At 45.2% G+C, this 26,001-nt stretch overlaps 1 protein-coding gene across 2 annotated transcripts in view; it reads right to left on the minus strand.

The window, feature by feature from the left end:
• The window catches only part of GNG4 (G protein subunit gamma 4), a 29,483-nt gene extending 6,956 nt beyond the window's left edge, over positions 1-22,527 (minus strand). The window contains exons 1-2 of one of the 2 annotated variants that reach the window (XM_035008506.1): positions 21,492-22,527; positions 16,404-16,512 (exon numbers count right to left, since the gene is read on the minus strand). In XM_035008506.1, the coding sequence (XP_034864397.1) occupies positions 16,404-16,502 (99 nt within the window). In that variant the 5' untranslated portion in view covers positions 16,503-16,512; positions 21,492-22,527. Of the gene's footprint in view, positions 1-16,403; positions 17,049-21,491 lie in introns of those variants that run through there. The other variant, XM_035008507.1, reaches the window with a different exon arrangement.
• Between the last annotated feature and the right edge of the window lie 3,474 nt (positions 22,528-26,001).

The following is a 26,001-nucleotide window of genomic DNA, read 5'->3' on the forward strand; positions in this document are numbered from 1 at the left end:
AATATGGTCATATTTTGCGTTTGGCTACTGGTCCCTAAGGGAATGAGGAGGAAGATATAGATTGTATACAAAATGGACAGTGTACATGCAGATAATGTGGGGGTGAGATCCTATGTGGGAAGGACAGAAAGGGTCTCTTTTTCTGCTTACTATACCACATGGTCACCTCGCATGGCACCCTCTTCCCCCTTCACATATCATCATACCATATAAATGATAATAAAATCAGAGGAGGGAGTGAGTAATTGGGTCCTCAGGGGATGGTGGCATCTCTGTGGAAGAGGTGATTCCAATGAAGAACTTTAATTTTGAAACAGCTTTATTGTCTTTACAATAATAATCCTTATTTATTTGTAAAATTGCCAAAGAAGTTCAAAGCTGGAAGCAAAAATCAACTGCCACTTGGAGACAGTGCTTTGGTGAACATCTTTTCCGATATCTTACTATTCATCTTTCTACATACAATTTCATATACTGTTCTGTAACATGCTTTTTTGTTAACTCAGTACCCACAGCTGTATGTCATTGTTTAGGATGATAATGAAGTGTAACACTGTCTCTACCTAACTTACTTAACCAATACCTATTGATGGACAGTCGAAAATTACAATTTGTCGACATTATAATAGGGCTCTGATGAAATTCTTACTTCCCTTCATTATTTGTGAGATAGTCTCTGGATAAATTTCTAGAAGTGAGAATACTGGGGTCAAGAGTATGCACAATAAACATTTTGATACATACCCCAAACTATCCTTCTGGAAGACTATATCAGTGTCCACTCCAACCATCAAAAACCTCTCACTTCATGGCCGATGAATGACAGTGGATTTCATCAAAGATTAAAAACATCAACAGTCTTACAGTAGCCAAGATATGGAAGCGATCTGAGTGTCCATCAATAGATGAATGGATAAGGAAGATGTGGTATATATATATATATATATATATATATACCTACACAATGGCATATTCCTCAGCCAAATAAAAGGATGGGGATCATGCCATTTGTGACAAGGTGTTTGGACCTAGAGGGTATTATGCTAAATGAAATAAGTCAGACTGAAAAAGACAAATACCACATGATTTCACTCATATGTGGAATAACAAAAAGCAGCAGAGTCAATGAGAACAAACTGATGGTTACCAGAGGGGATTGGGCAAAATGGATGAAGGGGAGTGGGAGATTCAGGCTTCCAGTTATGGATTGAATAAGTCAAGGGAATAAACGGCAGAGCATAGGAAACATAGTTAATGGTACTGTAATAGTCTTGTATGGTGACAGATGGTAGCTACACTTGTGGTGAGCACAACATTACATATAGAGAAGTTGAATCACTATGTTGTACACCTGAAACTAATGTCACATTGTGTGTCAACTATACTAAGACAAAAACAACTGTATGGGTCTCGATGTGTGTGTGTGTGTGTTTTTAAGCAGATCATAATGTTGAGCATAATTCTTTTATTATTTATGGAGGTAAATGTCCCTTCATATATTTAACCATTTATATTTCTCCATTTTAAACTGCCTAGTCATTTGTACAGTTAAAAAAAAGAGGATCTTTTCTTATTGACTTTTCAGAGAAATTTCAGAGAGGTTTAGAGAAATTAACCCTTTGTTACACAAGCGCAAATGTATTTATTTTGTTGATTGGAAATTTTCACCATATTGAATTTTTTAAAATACAGTCAAAACTTTTATGTTATGTACTGTGGATTTTGTGGTATATTTGGCCTTCCTGAATATTTATAAAAACAGTTGTTCCTATTTTCCTAGTACTTTTATGGTTTTATTTGTTATATTTAAATCTTCGATCAGGGGCGCCTGGGTGACTCAGTCTGTTAAATGTCTGCCTTTAGCTCAGGTCATGATCTCGGGGTCCTGAGATGGAGTCCTGCGTTGGGCTCCGTGCTCAGCTGGGAGCCTGATTCTCCCTCTCACTCCACCCCTCCCCTCCAAATAAATAAATAAATAAAATCTTTTAAAAAAATAAATCTTTGATCAAAGTTAGGGACTGAACCATGTCCCCCAAACTCGTATGTTGAAGCCATAAACCCTAATGTGACTATTTGGAGATATGGCCTTCAGGGAGGTAATAATTAAGGTTAAATGAGGTAAAAAAAAAAGGGGGGGGGTGGGATTCCCTAATCTGATAGAATTGGGTATGTTTAAAAGAAGAACAAACACCAGAAAGCTCTCTCTTCCCCTGAGCACAGAGGGAAGGCCATGTGAAGACATGGTGAGAAAGACAGAGGCCTCACCAGACATCAACCCGACTAACACCTTGATCTTGGACTTCCAGGCTCAAGAACTGTGAGAAATTAAATTTCTGTTGTTTAAGCCACAGAGTCTGTGTTGTTATGGTAGCCCAAGCAGACACATACAATCCATCTGAAGTTCTCTGTATAAAATTAGTGATGTATGCAGCTTTATTTATTTTCCAAAGGGCTAGCAATTTCCAGCCACATTTATAAATAATGTGTTCTCCACTGATTTGAGATACCATCTGGATCATATTCCAAATTCCCAGTACATTTGGATCTATTTAGGACTTCCTATTCTGTTCTATTGATCTAATTATAAAGCTTTAAATACTCTGATTTTATAATAAACTTTAATACCTCGCAGGAAATTTCTACACATCTTCTTCTTTGAACACAGATATTTAAAAAAATTCCTGGATATGCTCACACATTTATTCATCCAATTGAACTTTAGAATAGTTTGAAGTTTGCTTTCTCCAAAAACAGAAATAGAATTTTGATTAGATCTGTGTTGAATTTATATATTAATTTACAGAGAATAGACATTTTTATAATATTGACTCTGCCTATTCAAGAAGAAGGTGTCCACTTTCCTTTATCCAAATTGTCTCCACCTTCCTTCTTTCAAGTCTTTTATGCCCTTTTAGGTTTTGAGTGTTTGTTAAAAAATACACGTCTTGCACATTTACATATGGCATTCTCAAAGTCAATTTCATTGTTTAAGAGATGGTTTAAAAAGGATACTGAGGCTGACATTTACTCATACTATTACCACCATTTTACTGCACTATAGTCAAGGAATGTGGTATGAACCATTTCTACTTTTTAGAATATATTAAAATGTTCCCTGATTGGTACTTACAGAAAAGTGTTCTTATTATTTTCTGGAAAAAGATATATGTCCCATCATCCATCTACCTATCAATCAATCAATCAGATCAACCTAATTAATTTTATTATTAGTATATGCTTACCTCTCTTTTATCTAGTTGATCCACCGAAGACTAGGAAAGACATGCTATACTCTTACACAACTTGTCCATCTTGACATTTTGTGAGATTTTTCTTTGTCTATTTTTGTTACAATTAAATTGAATGGTAAGACTATGTTTAGCTTTATAAGAATCTGCCTTCCAAAATGGCCGTACTATTTTGCATTTCCACCAGCAACAAATGAGAGTTCCTATCCCTCCACATCCTTGTCAGCATTTACTTTTGTCAGTTTTTTGGATTTTAGTCATTCTAATAGTTGTGTAGTGATATCTCATAGTTCTTTTAATTTGTAATGCTCTAGGGGAATATGATGTGGAGCATCTTTTCATATGCTTCTTTGCCATCTGTATATCTTCTTTGGTGAGATGTCTGTTCAGACCTTTGGTTTATTTATTTTTTTAAGATTTTATTTATTTATCAGAGAGAGAGAGAGCACACAAGCAGGGGGAGCAAAGGCAGAGGGCGAAGCAGGCTCCCTGCTGAGCAAGGAGCCCCACACGGTACTCAATCCCAGAATCCTGGGATCATGACCTGAGCCGAAGGCAGACGCTCAACCAACTGAGCCACCCAGGCATCCCCTTTGGTCTATTTTTTTTAATGGGGTGGTTTGTTTTCACATTGTTGAGTTTTAAGAGTTCTTTGCATATTTTGGATACCAGTCCTTTATCAGATATGTGTTTTGCAAAGGCTTTCTCCCAGTCTCTGGCTTGTCTTCTCATCCTCTTAACAGTGTCTTTCACAGAAAAGTTCTTAATTTGAATGAAGTCCAGCTCATCAGTTTTTCTTTTGTGGATTGTGCTTTTGGTGTTATAGCTAAAAACTAATTGCCAAACCCCAAGGTCACCTAGATTTTCTCCTGTGGCTTTCCTCTAGAAGTTTTATAGTTCTGCCTTTTATGTGATCCATTTTGAGCTCTTTTTTGTGAAAAGTATAAGGTCTGTGTCTAGGTTTATTGTTTTGCATGTGGCCATCTAGTTGTTCTCACAACATCTGTTGAAGAGACTATCTTTTCTCCATTGTATTGCCTTTGCTTTTTTGTCAAAGGTCAGTTGACTATATTTATGTGGGTCTATGTCTGAGCTCTCTATTCTGTTTTACTGATCTCTTTGTCTATTCTTTTGTCAATATCACATTGTCTTCATCAGTGTAGCTTTATAGTAAGTCTTGAAGTTGGGTAGTGTCAGTCTTCCAACTTCTTCTTCTTCAATATTGTGTTGGCTATTCCTTTTTTTTTTTCTTTTTTTCCCTTCTCCATATAAACTTCAGAATCAGTTTGTCAGTATCAACAAGCTTTTTTATTGGTAGTGTCCTGAATCTGTAGATCAAGTTGGGAAGAACTGACATCTTAAGAATATTGAGTCCTCCTATCCATGAACATGGAATGTCTTTATTTAGATTTTCTTTGATCTCTTTCATGAGTTTTGTATTTTTTCTCATATAGATCTTGTACATATTGTACCCAGTGGTTAAAAAACAATTGATAGGAAATGGTGAAGGTGAGTGGATTGAATCTGAAGCAATAGTTGTAGACCCTGAAATCAACTGTGTTGAATTTGATGGGGAGAAAAGTTGTGATCAATGTGGCTTATGATACAGGAAAGAGGGTGGGTCCTATTTCTGTTAGAGTTGGACCTGTGATAGTTGCAAGTTAACGCACAGCATAGTAGCTCTGGAGAAATTTGGGCCAGGAAAGTGGACTATTCAGTTGAAGCAGCTTAGTCTCAAATAACACTTGTCCCAAGTGATATTAATATAATACAATCTTGCAAACCAAAGCCCATTGGTAACCTGCACTTGAGAAGATGGTTTTCTTTCTAGGTAGAATTGTATGATCAAACTAAGATTAAGTTTTTCTTAAACACTAGAATGCCCAAAGCACCAATCTAATGAAAAATACACAGCAATGGCTAGAATAACCCCAAACTTTGGGAGTAGAGAAAAGAACACCACAATGGGCTGGTGTAAATTCTTTGTCAGATTATGCTTGCTTATATTCAACCCATGTTAGGGTCTAACTTTTGGAATAAAAGGTCATGTTGAAGGAAGTAGACTCTCAGATCATTCCTATGGAAGAGTTCACCCTCTGCCTCACTGGTGACATTCACTCTACAAGACACCTAATATTCTTTTTGCTGCAGCTGTTGATGTTTATACATTCCATAAATGGACACAGATGGGCAGAGATCTCTTTAACCATTTGGTACCTAATGGAGTAAAAATGTCTGATGCCCAAATCTGAAGTCTATAAAGAGTAAAAATTGAAAAGACTGACGACCCTATTGTACTAACAGATAAAGAATCCAGAAGAATTCCAAGACTGAATTGATCTAGAAACCATAACCTGGTAAAGACTTTGGATACCAGTGATAGCTTCCTGAGGCAGATGACCTTTGGAGTGATGGCTCAGAGAGACTTTCTGTGGTGAGTGAAGTGCCTGGCTCTCACTAGTTTCTAAAAGATGGGAAAGAGAGACTGGGCAAATGGCACTATCCTAGTAATGTTGAAGATCTGGGGGTGAGTGGTGCTTTGACAGTGCCTACGAAGAATGCATCAAGTCCAATCTTGTGCAGATATTAGAGGGCATGCCAATATTTATTCCTGATGGATATGAACTCCTCTAGCATAGCAGACTCAACTGTACTAAAGCTTGTTGGCTCTGAAGATTCTATGGTGATTGAAGCTGGATTGGAAGCAAACTTTGTATTGAAAAAAAATTTGTTAAAAAATATTTAAATTTTGGTAAAACACATAAAATTTACCATCCTAACCACTTTTAAGTGTACAGTTTGGTATTAAGTATATTCACATTGTTGTGCAGCCTACACAACAGAACTCTTTCATCTTGCAAAACAGAAACTCTGTACCCATTAAAAAACAACTCCCCATTCCCTCTCCCCCAGCCCCTGGCAACCACCACTCCACTTTCTGTCCCTATGAATTTGACTATTCTGGGTATTTCATATAAGTGGAATCATACAGTTTTTGTTCTTTTGTGACTGGCTTAATTCACTTAACATAATGCCCTCATGGTTCATCCGTGTTGTAGCCCTGTGTCAGAATGTCCTTCCTTTTTAAGGCTGAAAAATATTTTATTGTATGGATATACCACAATTTGTTTATCCATTCATCTGCCGATGGACACATAAGTTGCTTCTACCTGTTGGCTATTCTAAGTAATGCTATGAACTGAATGTACAAATCTCTTAGAGACCCCGATTTCAGTTCTTTGGGATATATACCCAGAAGTAGAATTGCTGGATCATATGGTAATTGTATTTTTAATTTTTTGAGGAACTACTATACTATAGCTTTCTATCACGGCTGCACCATTTTACATTCCCACCAACAGTGCACAATAGTTCCAATTTCTTCACATCTTCACCAACACTTGTTATTTTCTGTTCTGTTTTGTTTTGATAGTAGCTATCCTGATGGATGGGAGGTAATGAAAACGGTTTTTAACACTAAATGTTGTTATTCTAGTCCCCTCTCTTCTGTGGTAGAGCTCGTTGCTACTGCTGGGACCCTTAGAACGCAAGAGAGAGCCCAAAGAGACAGCTGGATGAAGTCCACTGAAGTGGCCCTAGCAGCTCAGTACAAAGTTAGGGACCTCACAAGGCAAGAGTTTGGACATCCGCCAAAAAGCAGGGCCTTTGTTTCATAGCCCTGATCAAAAAAGGTGCTCCTGCAGGTGTTGCTTATTTGTGATGTATGAGCCAGTGTTTATAGCTGTAGGTTTCCTATGCCCTTTTAGGAGGAACAAGGCCTGTGATGCATGGTCTGCCTCACATGACCCTGTTTCTATGATATTGATTTGTATCTCCTTTACTGAAATCCAATTATTGGAAATGAAATAATATTGCTAAAGAAGCACACATTTTACATTATATTTGACTTTCTGCATAATTGGGAGTAGTATTTCTGTTGCCTAGCACAGAAATGACCCCCTGGCTAGTAGAGAATTCTTTGCAGAACTTTAGAATTTTTACATAATCTTAGGCTGGCCACTTCTGAACTGTGTGATGCATTGTTGTCCAGACTGATATTTCTGCCCTTTGTAGGTAGGGCACTGTGGTTTAATGATTAGACTCGAGGTTCGGGGTTGGTATCCCCACTTAATCACATATTTTGTTCTTCTTTCTCAAGATTGCTGTGGCTATCTTTCTCAAGATTGCTTAGGCCCACATGTGGGCCTAAGTTTCCTTGTCTGTGAATTGTGGTATGAGCAGCACCAATATCTTAGGGCTGGGGTGAGGATTCAAGCACTTAACACATATTGTTAGGGGCATGTGTCCCAAATGATTACTTTCTCTGCCTGCATATTTAATGGGCTTTTCCTTTACTTTTGAGAGTAAGGAACCTCAGCAGGTATATGTGTCTCAGGGCTTATTATTTTCTATTATAGTCCTTCCTGGAACATGATGAGCTCTTTGGATCTGCAGATTTAAGTCTTCCTTTATTTAATGAAACCTTTTTTATATTCTCCCCTTAAGAGTATTTTTTATTCCATTTGTTCTCTCTGCCAGGAACATCAGCATCCAAATGTTGGAATGTTGCTGCCAGTCTTTATTTCTATCACCCTCTCTCTAACTGCTTTGATCTGACTGTTCATCTTTTCTTTTGCATTATGTATGAGTTTCTGAAGCCTGTGCCCCATGTCATTAATTTGGTTTTCTAGAGCATATGTTACACTCTTTGCTCCTTCTAATGATATTCCCCATCCTCCCTCAACTTCTTTCCTTAGTTTTCCACCTCCCTTTGTAACTCATTGTTTTATCTCCTCTTTGAGCTAGTGTTTCATAGATTCTGTTTGCTTTACATTTCTGGAGACTCTAAAGCAGTTACCTAAAGTTTTCTTTGGTTTTCTGGAAGACAACTTTTTCCTAAATGAATGCTTTTCTTTGATTTTCTGGAAGACAATTTTTTCCTAAATGAATGTGTCCATCGGCAGATGAATGGATAAACTTATGTGTCCATTGGCAGATGAATGGATAAACTATTCTAATTCCCTTTTTTCTAAGCTTTTTGGCTTATTGGTCTTTTATATGCTATAGTCCGATTCTTGATTTTTTTTGGCAGTATGTTTACATAGGTCCATAAAATTTGTATGGAACCACAAAAGACCCCGAATAGCCACAGCAATCTTGAGAAAGAAGAACAAAGCTGGAGGCATCACAATCCTAGATTTCAAGATACTTTCAATACTACAAAGCTTTGGTGATCAAAACAGTATGGTATGGGCACAAAAATAGACACAGAGAACAATGGAACGGAATAGAGAGCCCAGAAATTAACCCACACTTAAATTATTAATTAATCTGTGATAAAGGAGGCAAGATTATACAATGGAGAAAACACAGTCTCTTCATCAAACAGCGCTGGGAAAACTGGACAGTTACATGCAAAAGAATGAAACTGGACCACTTTCTTACACCATACACAAAAATAAACTCAAAATGGATTAAAGACCTAACTGTGAGACTCCTAACCATTAAACTATTAGAAGAAAACATAGGCAGTAATTTCTTTGGCATCAGCCATAGAAACATTGTTCTAGATATGTCTCCTGAAGCAAGGGAAGCAAAAAGCAAAAATAAGCTGTTGGAACTACACCAAAATAAAAACCTTTTGCACAGCGAAGGAAACAATCAATAAAACTAAAAGGCAACCTACTGAGTGGAAGAAGATATTTGCAAATGATATATCTGATAAGGGGTTAGTATCCAAAATATATAAAGAACTTATACAACTCAACACAAAAAACCCCCCAATAATCCAATTAAAAAATGGGCAGAGGACCTAAATAGGCATTTTCCCAAAGAAGACATACCAATGGCCAACAGACACATGAAAAGATGCTCAACATCACTCATCATCAGGGAAATGCAAATTAAAACCACAATGAGGTATCACCTCACACCTGTCAGAATGGCTAGAATCAAAAAGACAAGAAACAACAGGTGTTGGCGAGGATATGGAGAAAAAGGGAACCGTTGTGCACTGTTGGTGGGAATGCAAACTGGTGCAGCCACTGTGGAAAACAGTATGAAGTTTCCTCAAAAAATTAAAAATAGAATTACTATATGATCCAGTAATTTCACTACTGTTTACCCAAAGGAAACAGAAACACTAATTTGAAAATATGTATGCACTCTTTGGTTTGGTTTTGTTTAAAGGATTTACTTATTTATTTGAGAGAGAGAGAGAGCAAGAGATTTCGAGAAAGCAGGGGAAGGGGCAGAGAGAGGGGGAGAGAGAATCCCAAGCAGACTCATGCTAAGTACAGAGCTTGATGTGGGGCTTGATCTCATGACCCTGAGATCATGACCCGAACCGAAATCAAGAGTCGGATGCCTAACCGACTGACCCACCCAGGTGTCCCTGCTGTACTGCTTTTAAAAAGTAATACTGCAAAATTGGAAATAAGGGAAATGCCCCAAGGATAGGAGATAGTTAAATAAATTATTGTACATCAGGTGATGGAGCAAAAAGATAGTAAAAATGACATTTCAGGAGAGTATTTACTGATCTGGATATGTCATCACAATATATTATTTGGTGATAAGTCAGGTTGCAAAACATAATCACCACAATTTTATAAAAAGAAAAATAGGCAAATAGCTAGATGGAAAAAACATGGAAATGTAGGGGCGCCTGGGTGGCTCAGTCAGTTAAGCGGCTGCCTTCGGCTCGGGTCATGATCCCAGGGTCCTGGGATCGAGCCCCGCATCGGGCTCCCTGCTCAGCGGGGAGCCTGCTTCTCCCTCTCCCTCTGCCTGCCTCTACTTGTTCTCTCTCTCTATCTCTCTGTCAAATAAATAAAAATAAAATCTTAAAAAAAAAACCAAAACATGGAAATGTAGTAGTTATAAATTATTTAAATTTTCTTCCTTATACTTTTATTTTCCAACATTCTCTAAAGTAAGTGAGTACCATTTTTATGAACAGAGAAATAATGTTATTTTTAAAACAGGAATTAAAGCCCTCAGAATAGGGTACCTACTTTCTTAGTCTCACTCGAAGCTTCTGGATGTTCTCTCTCTCTCTTTACAAGCCTTACTCACACTACATGCTTGTAGATAAATCCAACTTACTCTCGTATCTTTATGGCTTGAAAAAAATTCGAAACAGAATAAACAAAGTATACGTAAAATATATCTTCAACACTTGCAAATTCAACTCTTGTGTCCTTGCGTTGTCTATACAATATTTCTTGATCACGTATTCCCTTTTCTTTTATTATTTATTAAAATATTTTATTTATTTATTTGAGGAGGGGGGAGGAACAGAGGGAGAGGGACAAGCAGACTCCGTGCTGAGCGCAGAGCCTGATTCAGGGCTCGATCCCACAACCGGAGCCAAAATCAGGAGTCAGAAGCTCAACTGACTGAGCCACCCAGGTGGCCCTGATCATGTATTCTCTTTTCTTTTAAACACCAAATCACAAAACCTCAATGTCCAAGAGAAAATGGGAGTAATTCCTTTTTTTTCTAAGGCTATTCTGTCCCTTTTAAAACCCTTTTCTCCAAATTGTTCTTAACTGTTATGGAGAAGGATTGCGAGTGACTGTCATTATTTGTTATGATATGATTTCTTTTCTTCTACGTCAATAACTTCCCACACTAGCCTACTTCTGCTGCTGTCTCTTGGGCTTTAGCTTTTAGAGCATTCATCAACTGACATTGTTCTTTCTGCCCTCATTTTTTAGTAGTCTATCGAATGCAAGTTGATATAAAACTGGGTTGATCTATCTGTCAGCAATCAGCATATCAAGCCCGTGTTGACAAAATTAGTCTCAGCCGAATGACAGCCCTATTAGGGATTGTTAGCACATCCCACAGCTGTTTGAGTCATCTGCCACAGGCCTTAGAGCAAATGAGAGAGAGAGAGAGAGACAGAGAGAGAGAGAGACTGAGCATAGTCGCTTGGCAAGTCTGTCAGCGGTTTCCTGGTCCCAGCTGAGAGTTAGGTTTGCTAAAAGGCGTGGTCCCCCTGCAGAGCCCACCAAGTCACAGCCCCTGGGACTGGCCCAACGTCAACAATTCCTCTTTCCCTGGGGCAGGAGAATCAAAGCACACTCAGCAGTGCCCAATAGAGGTAGAGGTAGGTTCCATAAGCCTTCCTGGGAGCCTGTGACCTGGCCCACTCGGGACATCTGTACCTTCGCCACGGGACAACACCTTCTCCACAGCTGTTCTCCTCTGGGGCGGGGGGGGGGGGTTGGTGAAGGCGGGTGGGGACAAGCCAGCTCCGCAGACCATTTTCTCCACTTAAACCTCTTATGCTTTGCTCAGCTCATATCTGCCGTAACTGTTTGACAAATTTTCCCTGTTCGGTGATCAATGTCATTTATGTACTTTCCCAGTAGAATTTTATATAGCTCAAGCCTCTCATGGGTGAGAAAAAGAATAAGGCACTGGGTATTCTTTTCCTGTGCACCAAAATAGTTTCCACAATAGTCATCTCTATGTGTTCTTTGTTTCTTTTTTAGGATCCTGAGTATTATTTTCCCAGCTTTTTGCTTTTTGGGAGGCCATATGGGTTCTATGTGGAATCTTCTTTGTTCTTATGATACATGGCAAATATTTACTTTTTTTTTTTTTTTTTTTTTTTAGCAGCTGATCTAGGTTCTCAAAGAGAGCCCCCATCTTGGCTGGGAAATATCCTGAGAAGCTTCTAGGCCGGACAGAGAAGAATCCCATGGATGTTGGGAAGCAGGTGTGAGCTGGGGGAGGTACCCAACAAACATTAAATGCATATAGGGAGGATGCTGAGGTGGTGGGGAGAGGGTCTCAGAAACCCAACTGTGTGTGGGCCTGAGGCCTGGCTGTGGGCTATGTATAAAGCCTCCCTCCTACGTCCCTTGCAAAATCTGGGACAAAGCCGATGTTGGCGCTGGTAGTTGTGTGCAGATGATGTTCTGGGGGGACAAACAGGACTTCAAGACCATAGTGGACATTTTGGCTCCAGCTTCCCTCCATGAACTGTCCAGACCTCTCTGAGTTGACCCTATTCCTTTTTCCTACCTTGGCAACCTGAACAACTGCTTCATGCAGTTCCTTTTTTTCCTCTTCTCATCCCCTTAAGAGTCATCCCCTTTATTCTCATGAACTGCAAGCTGCATCCTTCCCTTCCCTCTTTCCATGTTGGACACTCTTCTAGTCATGGTAAACTGTGAAGCCTAGAGGTGGGCTCTGCAGCTGGCTACGTACCTTGCCAACCACAGTCCCTTCTGGTTCCGTGCCCGACACCTGTCCTGCCAGTGCCGTCCTCCAGCCCCCGCCTGCTGTGCTCCCACCTGGGAGCCAGCTCTGTGGGACTCGTACTTGCACTTATTTCTTCCACAGAGCCTCCAGATGTTTCCCCCAAAGCATGCTCCCCCGTCTCTCCAGGGCCCAGGGAAAGGCAGGACGCACTCATCTTTCCCATGCAACAGCCTGTCCTTTTCCCCCTCATTCCCATCACTTTTCGTTTGAGTTCAGTGAATTCTAGGAACTGCTCCTCACCTCCTTCCATGTGCCTGCCCTCTGTCATTGACCCTCCAGGCTCCTCTTTTCCCTCCTCCTCTCCTGCAGTGACCTCTCACCCATTCTAGAAAGGCCACTTCTCCCTGGTGACTCTCTTCCTCTTTCCTCCCTCCTCAAGGTCCTTATTAAGGTCAGTTTGGAGTGTTCTTGATGGTTTCTCTCTCTCTCCAGCTTCTGTTTTTATTGTCTGGCTAAATGATAACAATACACACCTCATTTTGCCAAAAGCTGCATCAAATAGATTTTCTTCCCCAAAGCCCTGCTGTGCCCAAAGCAAGAGGTGTCGAGCGCTTAAACGCACACGTGAGCTTCGCAACCAGGAGGATGGCTATTATACAAAAAAATAAGTGTTGGTGAGGATGTGGAGAAAATGGAAACTTTGTGTCTTGTTGGGGGATATGTAAAATGGTATGGCTGCTATGGAAACGTGGTGGTTCCTCAAAAAGTTGAGCATAAAATTGCCATATGATCCACCAATCCCAAGTCTGGGTATATACCCAAGAGAACTGAAACTGGGGACTCCAAACACTCGCACACCCATGTTCATAGCAGGACTGTTCACAAGAGCCCAAAGGCGGAAGCAGCCCAAGATGATGAACACTATCACCATGTGAATGGGTAGGTAAGAGGTGGTACATTTGATGGAATATTCTTCAACCATAAAAAGGAAGGGAGTGCTGACATACGCTACAGTGTGGACAAATCTTGGGGAAGATGTGCACCAAGTGAACTAAGTCACATGCGAAAGGACAAACACTGCACGATTCCTCTTGTTGGAATGAGGTTCCCAGAATAGTCACATGCATAGCAACAGAAAGTAGACTAGAGGTTGCCAGGGAGCTGGGGGAGCTAGGAATGGGGGGGTTGTATGTCTGTTGGCGATCAGGACAAGTTCCAGAGATGGGTGGTGGGGACGATGACTGCACAATACTGTGAATGAACCTCATGCTACTGTACGCTTAAAAATGGTTACAATGGCAAACTGCATGTTATGTGTATCTTAGCACATTTTTTAAAAAAAATTAAGAAATGTTCAAGGTTTTGGGAGCAAGGGGGAAAAACCCCACATGTGATTGCACAGCTCCAGCGGGGATGTGGTCCCTTGGGGCCACCTCTCTCCTCAGGACCTGGGTCACCTCTTCAAGGACCAAACTCTGCCTACTCTGAACCACACCTGATGTGGCCGCCAGCGGCCTCCTCCCCGGAATCACCACAGAGTCTGAAGATGCCTGTAGGAAGCCCTCTCCTGGGGTCCAGGAGCTGCATTTCCATCACCCGGTCGCTGCAGGAACAGGACGAACTACCCTTCTGAATACCATCTAACGAACTTGACTTTGAGTTGGTTTATGATTTCTCCTTGTTCTTCTAGAGACATTGCATGGGACTTTAGTGACTCTTGAAGAGTCCTTCATTGTGGGGACATCTGGTGACTGTCACGGGTGAGGGGTGGTGGTGACTGTCGTGGGTGAGGGTGGTGGTGAATGTCGCAGGTGAGGGTGGTGGTGGCTGTTGTGGGTGAGGGTGGTGGTGACTGTCATGGGTGAGGGGTGGTGGTGACTGTTGTGGGTGGTGGTGGTGACTGTTACGGGTGCAGGGTGGTGGTGACTGTCATGGGTGAGGGTGGTGGTGACTGTCGCGGGTATAATTTAAATAAATTACAGAATTTATCTTCCTTGTTAGACTCCTGGCACAGCGTCTGTCCCACCGCCAAGGCTGGTGCCCACTGTCTTTCCAGTCTCTGGCCACGGAGCTGGAGAGCTGGGCTCTAAATCTTTCTCCCTAGTGTCTCCCACACAGACTCTCTGAGTCTGCACCCATGTCTTGGTGTGTCTGCCTCTCTGATCCCAGCTCCGGGCTCTGCTTCTCTCTACGCCTGTCTCTGCGGCTTTGGCTGCCTCCTGGCCTCTGACAACTTCACTCTTGCCGGCAGGTCAGTGCGTCTCACAGTCCTGGCTTCACACTTCGTCATCTGGATGCTCTGCGCCTGTGTACCCGGCACCCCCAGGCTGCCCAAAGTGGACTTCCTGGCAAACCCGCAGCTCTTCTGTCAAGCCCACCTGCTCCAAATGAGCCATGCTCAGCTCGCGTAGCCTTCCCTACCCTCCGATACCACCTCAGAACCACTACCAGCTCCCAGCTCCACTAAGCCTTCTCTGAGCAAGACGATGGGGCAGCCCACGCATGTTTGCATCCCAGCACCACTAGTACAGAGCAGGTCCACAGGCGTGTTTATCAAAAGAGCGAGTCTCCCCACCATCCTCATCCTCTCAGCAAATGTCTGTCCTCTGGATCTCATTCTGAGATCCATGCCTATACTGTTGGGGATCTCCCTCCTTTATCTTTTTTTTAAAGATTTCATTTATTCATTTGAGAGAGAGAGAGAGAGCATGCACACGTGCACGAGTGTGGGGAGGGGCCGAGAGAGGGGGAGAAGCACACTCCCTGCTGAATAGGGGCTCAATCCTGGAACTCCGGGATCCTGACCTGAGCTGAAGGCAGACGGATGCTTAACTGACTGGCCACCCAGGTGCCCCTCTCCCTCCTTTAGAATTGTTTAGTTCCTTGCTCTTTGCTCTAGCCTAGAGATCAAGGAGTGATGTCTAATTTGTAGCTGGTATCAGTACTTGCAAGATAGAGACACCTGAATAATACTGGTGCACTTATGGCAATTTCTATCACGCTGTATTCCCTCCTTGCTTCATATATCATTATGTCACTTTCTGTGCTCGTTTACTGCCTCCTTGGATAGCTCAAACCCCAAAGCCCCAGTGTTCCCACAACTGTCCCGATGGAGGCAGGAGCTGCTGCTCTCTGGCAGTAACTCCAGCAGGAGGGGAGGGCTCGGTGCTGGGAACCTCGGGGAGAGACTGTCCGCTCTGCCAGCAGAAGGCTTTAGGGTTCACCCATTACCCCCTGCAATCCGTCCTTTTTGAATCCCAGATGCCTGGGTGAGACCCCTGGTTCTGTGTGCCCAAAGGCCACTGGACTTGAGTTTCCTGGTGTCAGACTCCTGACAGCGTTCCAGCTCTATGACAGCTGATGAACCCAAATGGTATCGGAGAGCCCCATACTTTGCCTGGCCCCCTGCTGGCATCTGAGAGCATCTGGAGATGAGGTGGCTTCATCCTGCCTCAGCCCTCCCAGCGTGAAGAGAGCTACATCATCAGAGGAATGAACATGGTGGGAGGTGACTGGTGCCTCTCTTCACATTCCCCAAAGGAACATTTGAAAACACGGTGCACGGTTCAATGCTTCCCTCCCAACAGCACCCCTGTCAAAATACCCAATGTGGTCTAACCTCAAAGTCACTGCATCAGGCAGGAAAACGATGATGGATCTCACTGTTAAACCCTCTCCCTTATTGGCATGACAACAGAGCAAAATAGAGGTGAGATGAATACGAGTCTATTTTTGGCAGCTCCTTACGGAATTCATGCACACTGTGTATTTTGCATCATTTGAATCCTTGAGCACACTTGGAACTCGGAGGCAAACACTCATTTGTAAATGTTACAGCTGCCAAGGTTGGCTGGCAGCTCCGCTGGGTGACGTGTTAACTCTCACAAGGAAATAGGGGGAATGCTTGGAGCTGGGTTTTGGCTGGTGTGTGCTTACCTTGACCCTGTCCATACAGGCTTCCATCTTCAGCTGCTCTACAGCCTTCCTGGCTTGCGAGATGCTAGTGGTGCTGTTGTTGGACATGACTTCTTTCATTCTGCTGTCCCTGAAACAAGCGAAGTTGAAGGGTTGGAAAAGGCTTACCCTCCTCACCGTTCTCCCCTCTCCTGCCACCTACAGCTTCTCTGTCCGAGCCAGGGAGCATTTGTGAGTAAACCCTCCTGGGACAAGAGAAGGAAATGCTTCACTAGAGTGATGGGAGCGAGACCTTCTGCTTTTGTTCGGCAAGACCTTCTCAGCCATGGGTATACCAGATGGTCCCAGCCAGCATTACTTTACTACCCCCATGACCATAGTAATGCCTTGACTTTTGTGTAGCACTTTGTTAGTAATAAATCATTTTCCTACACATTTGTTCATTCATTCTTCTAGCAGCCCTGAAGTTTGGCAAAACATATTAAGTTCTGTTTAGTAAGTAAAGAAAGTATAAAACTCAGAAATTAAGCCAACAGCTAAAGGTCTCACAGCCAAACTTTGTGGATCCAGAATCCAAACTCAAAGCTTTGAAGCCTAGTGAAGGGTTCTTTCCATGTTTTCACGTGGCCCTCTGGCAATCTACTGCTTTAAGTACACATCTCCCCTGGAAACAACTGTTTTATTATTAATTTTAATTTGCTCTCATTCCAAAAATCTTACAGACTCTGTGCTGGCAGTTTGTTTTTATTTTTATTTTATTTAAAGATTTTATTTATTTGACAGAGAGAGACACAGCGAGAGAGGGAACACAAGCAGGGCGAGTGGCAGAGGGAGAAGGAGGCTTCCCGCTGAGCAGGGAGGCCGAGGCGGGGCTCGATCCCAGCACCCTGGGACCATGACCTGAGCCTAAGGTAGACGCTTAACGACTGAGCCACCCAGGCGCCCTGGCAGTTGGTTTTTAAACAATAACACACACACACATATACACCCTATCCCAAGCATTGATTTTTTTTTTCTAGAAGAAGGAAGAAATTCTCCCTGATCTGACATGGAATGCTGCCACAGGACTAGGAAGAAACCACTATAATGCTAACTCTTCCACAAGCAAGCATAGATTTCCACATAGATGCTGTAGGTTTCAGTTGCCCCAGCTAATGACAAACTACTTGGAATGGGCCTAATCATTCAGCCTGAGAGCTGAAGGTGGGCCACATAGGGAGCGATGGCTTCCAAGGGCACACAGGGAGGAATGAGGAGGCTTGGCCAGATGTTGGCACACAGGCCACTCTCTGAGTTTTTCACACACATGTTCTGTGGTCCAGGTGAGGTGTGCCAGCAGCTTCATTTGTCCACAGGCAACTTTTCAAAAAATAAAAGTCTCTCGTAAGATACAGATCAGCCGCCTAAAACACAGTTTGACAGGTGTGTGTTCCTGTCTTGGTTGGGAACTTCTACTCAACCAGAAGAGAAGGAGAATCAGGAATAGTTGGGGTTTAGAAACCCCAGGGGAACAGACACCTACACCCAGCCACGTAGAGACGTGCTTGCATTTCTGCACGTGTGTTCAGGTCCATGTGTGTCCCCGTGTGTGTCCACATGCCTGAGGTGCCTGCCCCGTGCCCGTCCGTGCGTGAGTGGATGTTCCCCTATGGATGTGTGTGTTTATGTGTATCCACGTGCCTGTGTATCCCCACAAAAGGAAGGAGGAGACACACACAGACACACACAGGGTTTCCAACCCTCCCCAGGCTGATGCAAGTCAAAAAGGACCCAAAAATCATTTCCCTCAGATCCTGATCCTCCCTTCCCATTCCTGAGCTTATCCTCTTTCCTCATCACTGACTTTGGGCTTTTAGGAGTTGGGGAGGTCACTGAAGGAGGGGCACAGGGATGGCTGAGGAGAAGGTAGCTGAGGCCAACGTCAGCAGGAGTGAAGAAGGAAGACATAGGGGAAGGGCCTGGGGGCAGGGCTCTGCACCGTGAATGTGTGGGTGTGGGGGTGAGGAGGGGGTAAGTGGGAGTAGGTGCATCTGCACAGGAAGTGTTACCAGCGGAAGAGCCTTGGCAGACCAGAAGCGGCCTTCTCCCTCCCTCCAGCCCCTGACCGGCTGCACTGAGAGCACCTCGATCCCACTCAACTAGTTTCTCATTCTTCCCCTGTTTGTAGAGAGGCACACATTTTCAACATACTCCACTCTGCAGCACAGAACTCTGGCTGATGGCTTAATATCTGGAAAAGATCCCACTGAGCTGTGTTTGGCTTCTTGTGTCCCAGAGATAGAATAAGCCGGCAGGTTGGGGGCTCCAGCCCCTGAGATGCATGGACTTTTACCCCTGCCTTGTCCTCTCTGTGTCCCCTCCAGATGGGGACCACTGTCCACATCTCCAGTGTCACCTCTGAGCCCTCCTCACTCACCCCCTTACTCCTCCTCAGCCGCAAAGTGCCACATCCCTAGTGTCACCTAGTGTCACAGTTGCCTAGCAGACAACCCCATGGTCACTCCCTCCCAAGACCTGTGTCTTTCCTGCCACTGGTGCCATGATGCACAGGCAGCCTTTGTGGGTCCTCAAGGCTGCCTGCCATCCCACCCCCAGCCCCAGTCACCCCCTTGTTTTCCTTCCTTGTCAGGGCACAAGAGGAGAAACCCCATCTTTGGCTTCACTGACTGGGTCTTGCCATACTGGCCACTGGGGACTGACCCAGGGCAAAGTCAGGAGATGCATGGGGCAACCCACCCAGAGCCCCAAGCCGGATGTACCCTGGACAGTCCACCTCTGATCCTTGACACTGAGAGAACCTATTCTTCATGGTTTGGGCCACATCTGTTGGGGCCTCTGGCACTTATGGCTGGAAGCACCTCTTCATCCAAGGCTGATACTTCACGTGTGGTGGACCTGTCCCCCCTCAGGCTCTGCCCTATCACTCAGCTCTCTTTCTCCTGTAATGTTGGTGTCCCTGGGTGCCCTCTCCTCAGCATATACAAATATATTTATGTCTTTTTCATCATCTTCAAACACATAGACAACAATACAACAGAAAAGCCACGCTCCCTCTAGTTTCCACTCTTACTTAAGAAAGAAGGGATAAAGGCGCCTGGGTGGCTCAGTTGTTAAGCATCTGCCTTTGGCTCAGGTCATGGTCCCGGGGTCCTGGGATTGAGCCCTGCATTGGGCTCCCTGCTCAGCGGCGAGTCTGCTTCTCCCTCTCCCACTCCCCCCTGCTTGGGTTCCCTCTCTCGCTGTGTCTCTCTCTGTCAAATAAATAAAATCTTTAAAAAAAGAAAAAGAAAGAAAGAAGGGATAACTACAGATGCCCTTAGAAGGACCCCCTACATAACTCGTGGTGGAGATGCAAAATATAAGGACAGAGGGCACTCTTCCTGGGACACAGGATGACAAGCCTGCTCCACTCCACCTCTTCTGTCTGCTCTGCTGCCCCTCGGTCCTGTCAGACCCTCTTACAGGATGTTACTCGTCTTATCATCCATGACCCGTATGGTTTCATGTCTGTATGTTCATGCTCTCCCTCCAAGTGGCTGGTAAGGTTACTCATCACACATGTACCCAGGACCTAGACTGTGAGCCCCCAGACCTGGATGTCTGAAGTTCACAACCTCCTGAGGTGATTCTGGCATGGACCACAGGTGGAGAACCGTGGCTGGCTATAAATCACTTGTACTCCATTGTTCCTTTGTGTTCACCAGAGGAGTGAGAGGAGTTCTAAGCATCTTCAGGACCTAAATCAATCCTTTAAAACATTTAATGGGGGTATGAATCCCTGGGGATCTTGATAAAACAGATTTTGATGGGGCAGTTTGGGGTTTGGTCCAAGAGTGTGCATTTCTACCCAGCTCCCAGTTGCTGCTGGTCTGAGGACCACACATTGAGTAGTGAGGCTCTGAATGAATCACTGAATGTTAATATTGAAAGGGAACTTAGAGGTCCAGGTCCAATCCCCCTACTTTTCACATGAGGAAACATATTCAGGGAGGTTAAATAACTTGATTTTGTTGAGCTCCTTCATGGAAGTGGAAGGAAGCTTTTCCCTAGTGTGGCTCCCAGCCTGTCGCCCCTCCTGGACCTCGTAAGTCATTTGGGACAGAATTAGGGTCCCCCCCGCCACCTGGTCTATCCTGCTCTCCCAGGACAGACTCACCACTCAAGTGAACTTGAACTTTGCCTAATTTGGGACTGAGATGGCAGGGGGCTTCCCCTGTGGGAGGCAACACAACCCAAGGAGACCAGCTGGTGCTTTTGCCAACTGGAGCTAATAGCAACTGAGTCTCTTAAAGACGACCCACAGGAAGGTTCGTGAGGCCCTCCCTCCCCCACTGGCCAGGTAGCTCTTAGGTTCCATCAGAATAACATCTCTGCCCTTTCAAGTCTATCCAGGCACTGTTCTTGCATGTGAACCAATGGATGTCTCTCCACATGCCTAAGTGTGTATGCGCACCCCACCTCGACCCAAAAAGAAAAACGGGAGTAGAGACAAAGTGGATATGGAACAAAGCTAATGGTGCACGCTGGCTGTTGGAGGACCACTAACTCGACTCTCGGCTTTTGAGAAGACGAGGCAGATGGGAAAATGAGCCAACTGTTCGGAGAACGGGCTCTGTCACTGCCCTGGTCAGGCAGTCCTTTCTTCCTGGGTGCACAGGAACCCTCTCACCCTCAGACAGGTTTCACAGGGAGAGACTTTCGGGCTGCGTCCTGCAGTGCGTAACTCAGAGTCAGGTGGGAGGGGGTGGGCATTGTAAGGCTCACACAGCTTGGTTTCCCACTCGAGGTCCAGCAGCCCATGGAGATGGTTCGATTCCCCTCCCCCGTGTCCCCCAATGGGGGGTGGGGAACATCCACTCACACGGGGGATGATGTGAGGTGGTGGGCAATTTGTAAGACAGCCTTCATAAGGGCCCTGCATCCACTGTGGAAGGAGCAGAGGGGGACAGGATGGGGACAACTGCTAGAAGAAAGTGATAGTGTGAGCACCCGGCCCCACATCAAGGACCCTGACAGCCCAGCCTCCCCGCGGGCCCACACGCGCACCGCTGGCAAAGAGCTGCTCTCCATGGATAACCCACCTTCGGACAGGACACATCACTTCCTCACCTGTTGAGAGACAGTGCAGTGACAGGCTGGTGGCCAAGCGGTAGCAGCTGACAGTTGTCAGATGAGAGGCTGATTCGGGGCTCCTGCTTTGAGGCTCACCTGAAAACACAACCAGAGTTGGGTCGGCAGGTGCAACAGAAGCTGGGTGTCCCCTGAACCGCCCACCTCCCAGAGGCCTCTCGTCCTGCTCTGCGGCCGCCTTGGTGAGCCCGCGGAGTGTCGTGGCAGACCACACGGGAGATGGGGAGCTCCAGGCAGAAAGAGGAGCCCCAGTCTGACACCGCAGAGTAGGAGCATCTCGAGGCCACAGGCTGCCCTGTCTCTCCCTTCCCGGCCTGGATGCCTGGACGCTGCCCCCAGCCCCCTGCGCCATCCCACTTCCAGCCAACTTCTGCCAAACAGAAACAGTTTAGAGGTCTTTTCTTATTATACAAAGCTAGGCCAATTGTAGAAAAATGGGAATAGAGAGAAAATGACAGCAAAGAAAATGAAAACCGAGCATAATGCCTTTTCCCAGAGATGACCACGGTTATTCCTACACCTATTAGAAATAAGCTGATTCCAACTGAAGGACATTTAGCACAGAAGAGATGACTCGATCGGGTGGCTTTAAAGACTTCTTTAAAGTCAGGAACTCTCTGCAGACAAATAGCTTGTTGCTTCCCTCCTCTGGAGAGGCTGACTCTGGGACAATGGGCGCGTCCCCCAGGGGTGTCGTGAACACCCCACCCTATAGCATCCATGTCCCGGGGATCCCAGGGACCTTGCAGCAAAAATAAATGCAGGCCAGGAATGGGCTGGACTTTGGGGAAGGATGCAAGCAGTCGTGCTCAGTGCATTTTCCCCAGCCCATTGTGGAGGATATAGCACTTCCCCACTGTGAGTTTCCCTCAACCCCACCATCTTCCAAAGTGAGATAGACAGACAGACAAGTCCTCAAGAGGAGGCCTACTGTCCTGCAGGGGCAGAGCCTAAACCCCGCCTCCTAGCCAGATGACTTTACAGCCGGGCTCCAGGAGTCTTCCCTGCCCATCCTCTGGACAGACATGACCCCTGGTGGAGGGGGTATGGGTGGGGGGCTGGGGAATAAGCCTCCAGACCAACCCAAGTCCCCCTCCGCTCCCTGACTTCTGCTTCCTTCGGTTATCTAATCTTTATTCTTTTCTTTCTTTTTTATTATTTATTTATTTATTTTTTAAGATTTTATTTATTTATTTGAGAGAGAGAGAATGAGAGAGAGCACATGAGAGGGGGGAGGGTCAGCGGGAGAAGCAGACTCCCTGCCGAGCAGGGAGCCCGATGCGGGACTCGATCCCGGGACTCCAGGATCATGACCTGAGCCGAAGGCAGTCGCCCAACCAACTGAGCCACCCAGGCGCCCCTTTTCTTTCTTTTTTAAAGATTTTACTTATTTATCTATTTGAGAGAGAGAGTGAGCGAGCGAGAGGGAGAGCACAAGCAGAGGGAGAGGGAGAGGGAGAAGCAGACTCCCCGCTGAGCAGGGAGCCCGATGTGGGGCTCGATCCCAGGATCCTGAGGTCATGACCTAAGCTGAAGGCAGATGATTCACTGACTGAGTCTCCCAGGCGCCCCTCTAATCTTTGTTCTAAAGTCAGATGTGCCCAGAGGAATGCTCTCTACTCTCAGTGTCTTCATCCTTAAAAGGAAGGCAGACAGACGTTCCTCTGAGTGGGTGTCACATCACAGTTCCCCGCAAATGTCCTATAAGAAATGCTACAAACAGGATGAGAAAAGCCAGGTGAGAACCAGAACAATACACAGAGGATGTCAACATTTGCTTTATGAAGTAGATTAGGCATTTTGTCCCTGGACACATCCTCTCTTAGAGGTCTGAGGATTCATGCAGCAAATGCTCTTGCCTGGCTCCATGAAAAGGTTGCCTGGTCCTAGAAGTTGGTCATTCTTTTGCTCCTTCCTTTGGAGGACCACACCGCACACCAGCACAGTGAAGACTTGTGACGAGTCCTTCGATGAAGAAACCTGTTTACTCAACCCGCCACTCCTCAGATGATTGATTCGGGAACACCCCAGGTTTTGTTTTTTTCATGGAACGATGCATCTCATACGTTTTCATCACACACTGGGGTGTGTGACCCACGGAGACAAGTGGCTACGGCAGCTCTGGCTGCCCAGAGGGCTGATGGGATGGAGGACAGCAGGGCACCTGTGCACCATTCTCCAGACCCCTGCCCAGACCCATCGTGGGCAGGTCTCCCTCTACCAGCGGTCCCTGAACTGGCTGCTATCAGAATCACCTGGGAGCTCAGTACCACCGAGGCCTGGCCCTATCCCACTTCAATGACCCTGGGCCTCTGTGTTCTGGGCTCTCCAGGGACTCTGACACCTCAAGTTCTCAAACGACTGCCCAGGTCTGTCGGTCTGAGACTCTGCTGTGCGTCTGAATCACCTGGGGCATTTAAAGGTGAGACGCGCGGGTCACACCCCAGACCACGGAAGTCAGTGTGCAAGCCACATCTGAAAAGACACAGCTCTAGTCTGTGTCTACACTGGTGCTTGTCAAACTCAGATGTGCATGTGATTCACATGGATCTCAGGCTCTCATTCAACAGATCCAGGTGGGCCTGGGATGCACCTGCCTCTACAGCCCGGAGGTTGTTACAGATACATAATCGGGTCCCACCCAGACCTTTGGAACTTAATCTGCATTTTAACCTGAGTGATTCATCTGTAAATTAGAGTTGGAGGGGTTCCATGCTGGAGCAGGGGGGCCCAGTGCCGCTTTATTGGAGACTCTGAGCCCAAGGTGAAGAGGCTTTATTGAAGACACAGGAGTCAGTAGGTGGGGGATGGTAGAGTCGCTGTTCTCCCGACCCTCATGTTATTCACACTCCCACCCAGCTTTTGCACATGATTTAGTTGCTTCTGGTAGTTCTTGGAGAGACCATACATTAGGAAAAGACTCAATTTCTCCTCGTCCACTTGGCATCTGCATAGCATTTTCCATCCAATGCTTGGGGCATATTTCAGAAATCAACCCACCAACCTGCCTTGGGCCCCAGGAAGAGCTTTAGACACCTTCCCAGGACCACTACTATTTCTCAAAGTGAGACAAATTGTTGGCCCTGACAGGAGCTTAGCTTCTGATTGGCCTCCTTGATCTGTTGCTAAAAAACACTGCTTTTTAATAGCACCCAATATGCTGCCATGATGTTTTCAAAAGCCACCAAACAGAAAAAAAAATACTCCTCTACACACAAAATGCTGTGGTCCTGTTGTGAAGGCCTAGAAAGATCCACCATGGGACCACCAGCTGGCTGGGAGGCTCTCAAGGGTAGAAGCTGGTTTTACTAATGTCTGTGTCACCAGGACCAACCCAGCACAGGCCCATGTCCATGTTCATATAGATGTGACTCACATAGGCATGAAAGAACTAACTGGGGCTTCATAGCAATGGCGTTAATTCTCCATGACTGCTGTTATTTCAGTTCTTGAATGGAGCTAATTCAGCTTCCAGTTGTGAAGTGTAATGCCCTCAAGTCCTTTCATATTTGCTGATGGTGTGGTGCTGGGCCTTGAGGAACCAAAATCACGGTCTCTATTCTCACAGAGCTTACAGTCTGGTGGGGGGTGCCACATATTGTTCAAGCAATCGTGTGATGAATGATGGAGGCACGCAATTCTTAGTGGGTCTCTAACCAAAGAACCTGACCTGGCCTGAAGGTCTATGTTGGTTTCTATGAGAGATTCTGAAGCTGTGAGGAGGAATGAGACTTGCCTGCCCTCACAGAGCTCAGTGTCTGAGGGGGAGAAGGTAAATAAGTAATGGTCATGGTGTGATAGGTGTATGTGGGGCTGAACCCATTCTCTCCTTTTCTCATAATAACGTAACTATGGCCCATCATGAGGGGAAGATGGCGGAGCAGGAAGATCATGAGGTTACCTCCTCCCATGGACACATCAAGGCTGCAACTACATATAGAGCAACTCTCTCTGAGGATGACCTAAAGACTGATAGAACAGATCTTCCACAGCTAAAGACATAAAGAAAAAGTCGTATTGAGAAGGGCAGGAGGGGCAGGGATGGGGTCTGATCAAGAACCACACCCCAGGCCTGGTAACCCACAAGCAGGAGGAATATCACAGGCGCAGAGGTCCTCCCTGAGGAGCGAGGAGTTCAAGCCCCACATTGGTCATTCCCTGCCCTGGAAATCTGCACCTCCAAGAAGACAAGCCCCCAGTACATCTGGCCTTAAAATTCAGCTGGGGGAGCTGGAGTGCTACAGGAAACCAAGACTCTGCCGTTAAATCTTTCTCACTCTGAGAACCAGGACTCTGAAAAGTGCCTAGGTTATATGTGAAGGAGACTTGTTTATTAATTTTAGGGCATGTGCCAACGGGACAGGAATCTGTAGGAACTTTCTCTGGGAATGGATGTGCTGGAAGGTGGCATATTTCTTGCCCTCCTTCAGCCTAAATGGCAGCATGAGAAAAGAAAACAGTATGTACGAAGGAAACCTCATAAGGCTAT

Source organism: Mirounga leonina, unplaced genomic scaffold, assembly GCF_011800145.1.
Source record: "Mirounga leonina isolate KUSES-001 unplaced genomic scaffold, KU_Mleo_1.0 Mir_152, whole genome shotgun sequence".
NCBI lineage: Eukaryota > Metazoa > Chordata > Mammalia > Carnivora > Phocidae > Mirounga > Mirounga leonina.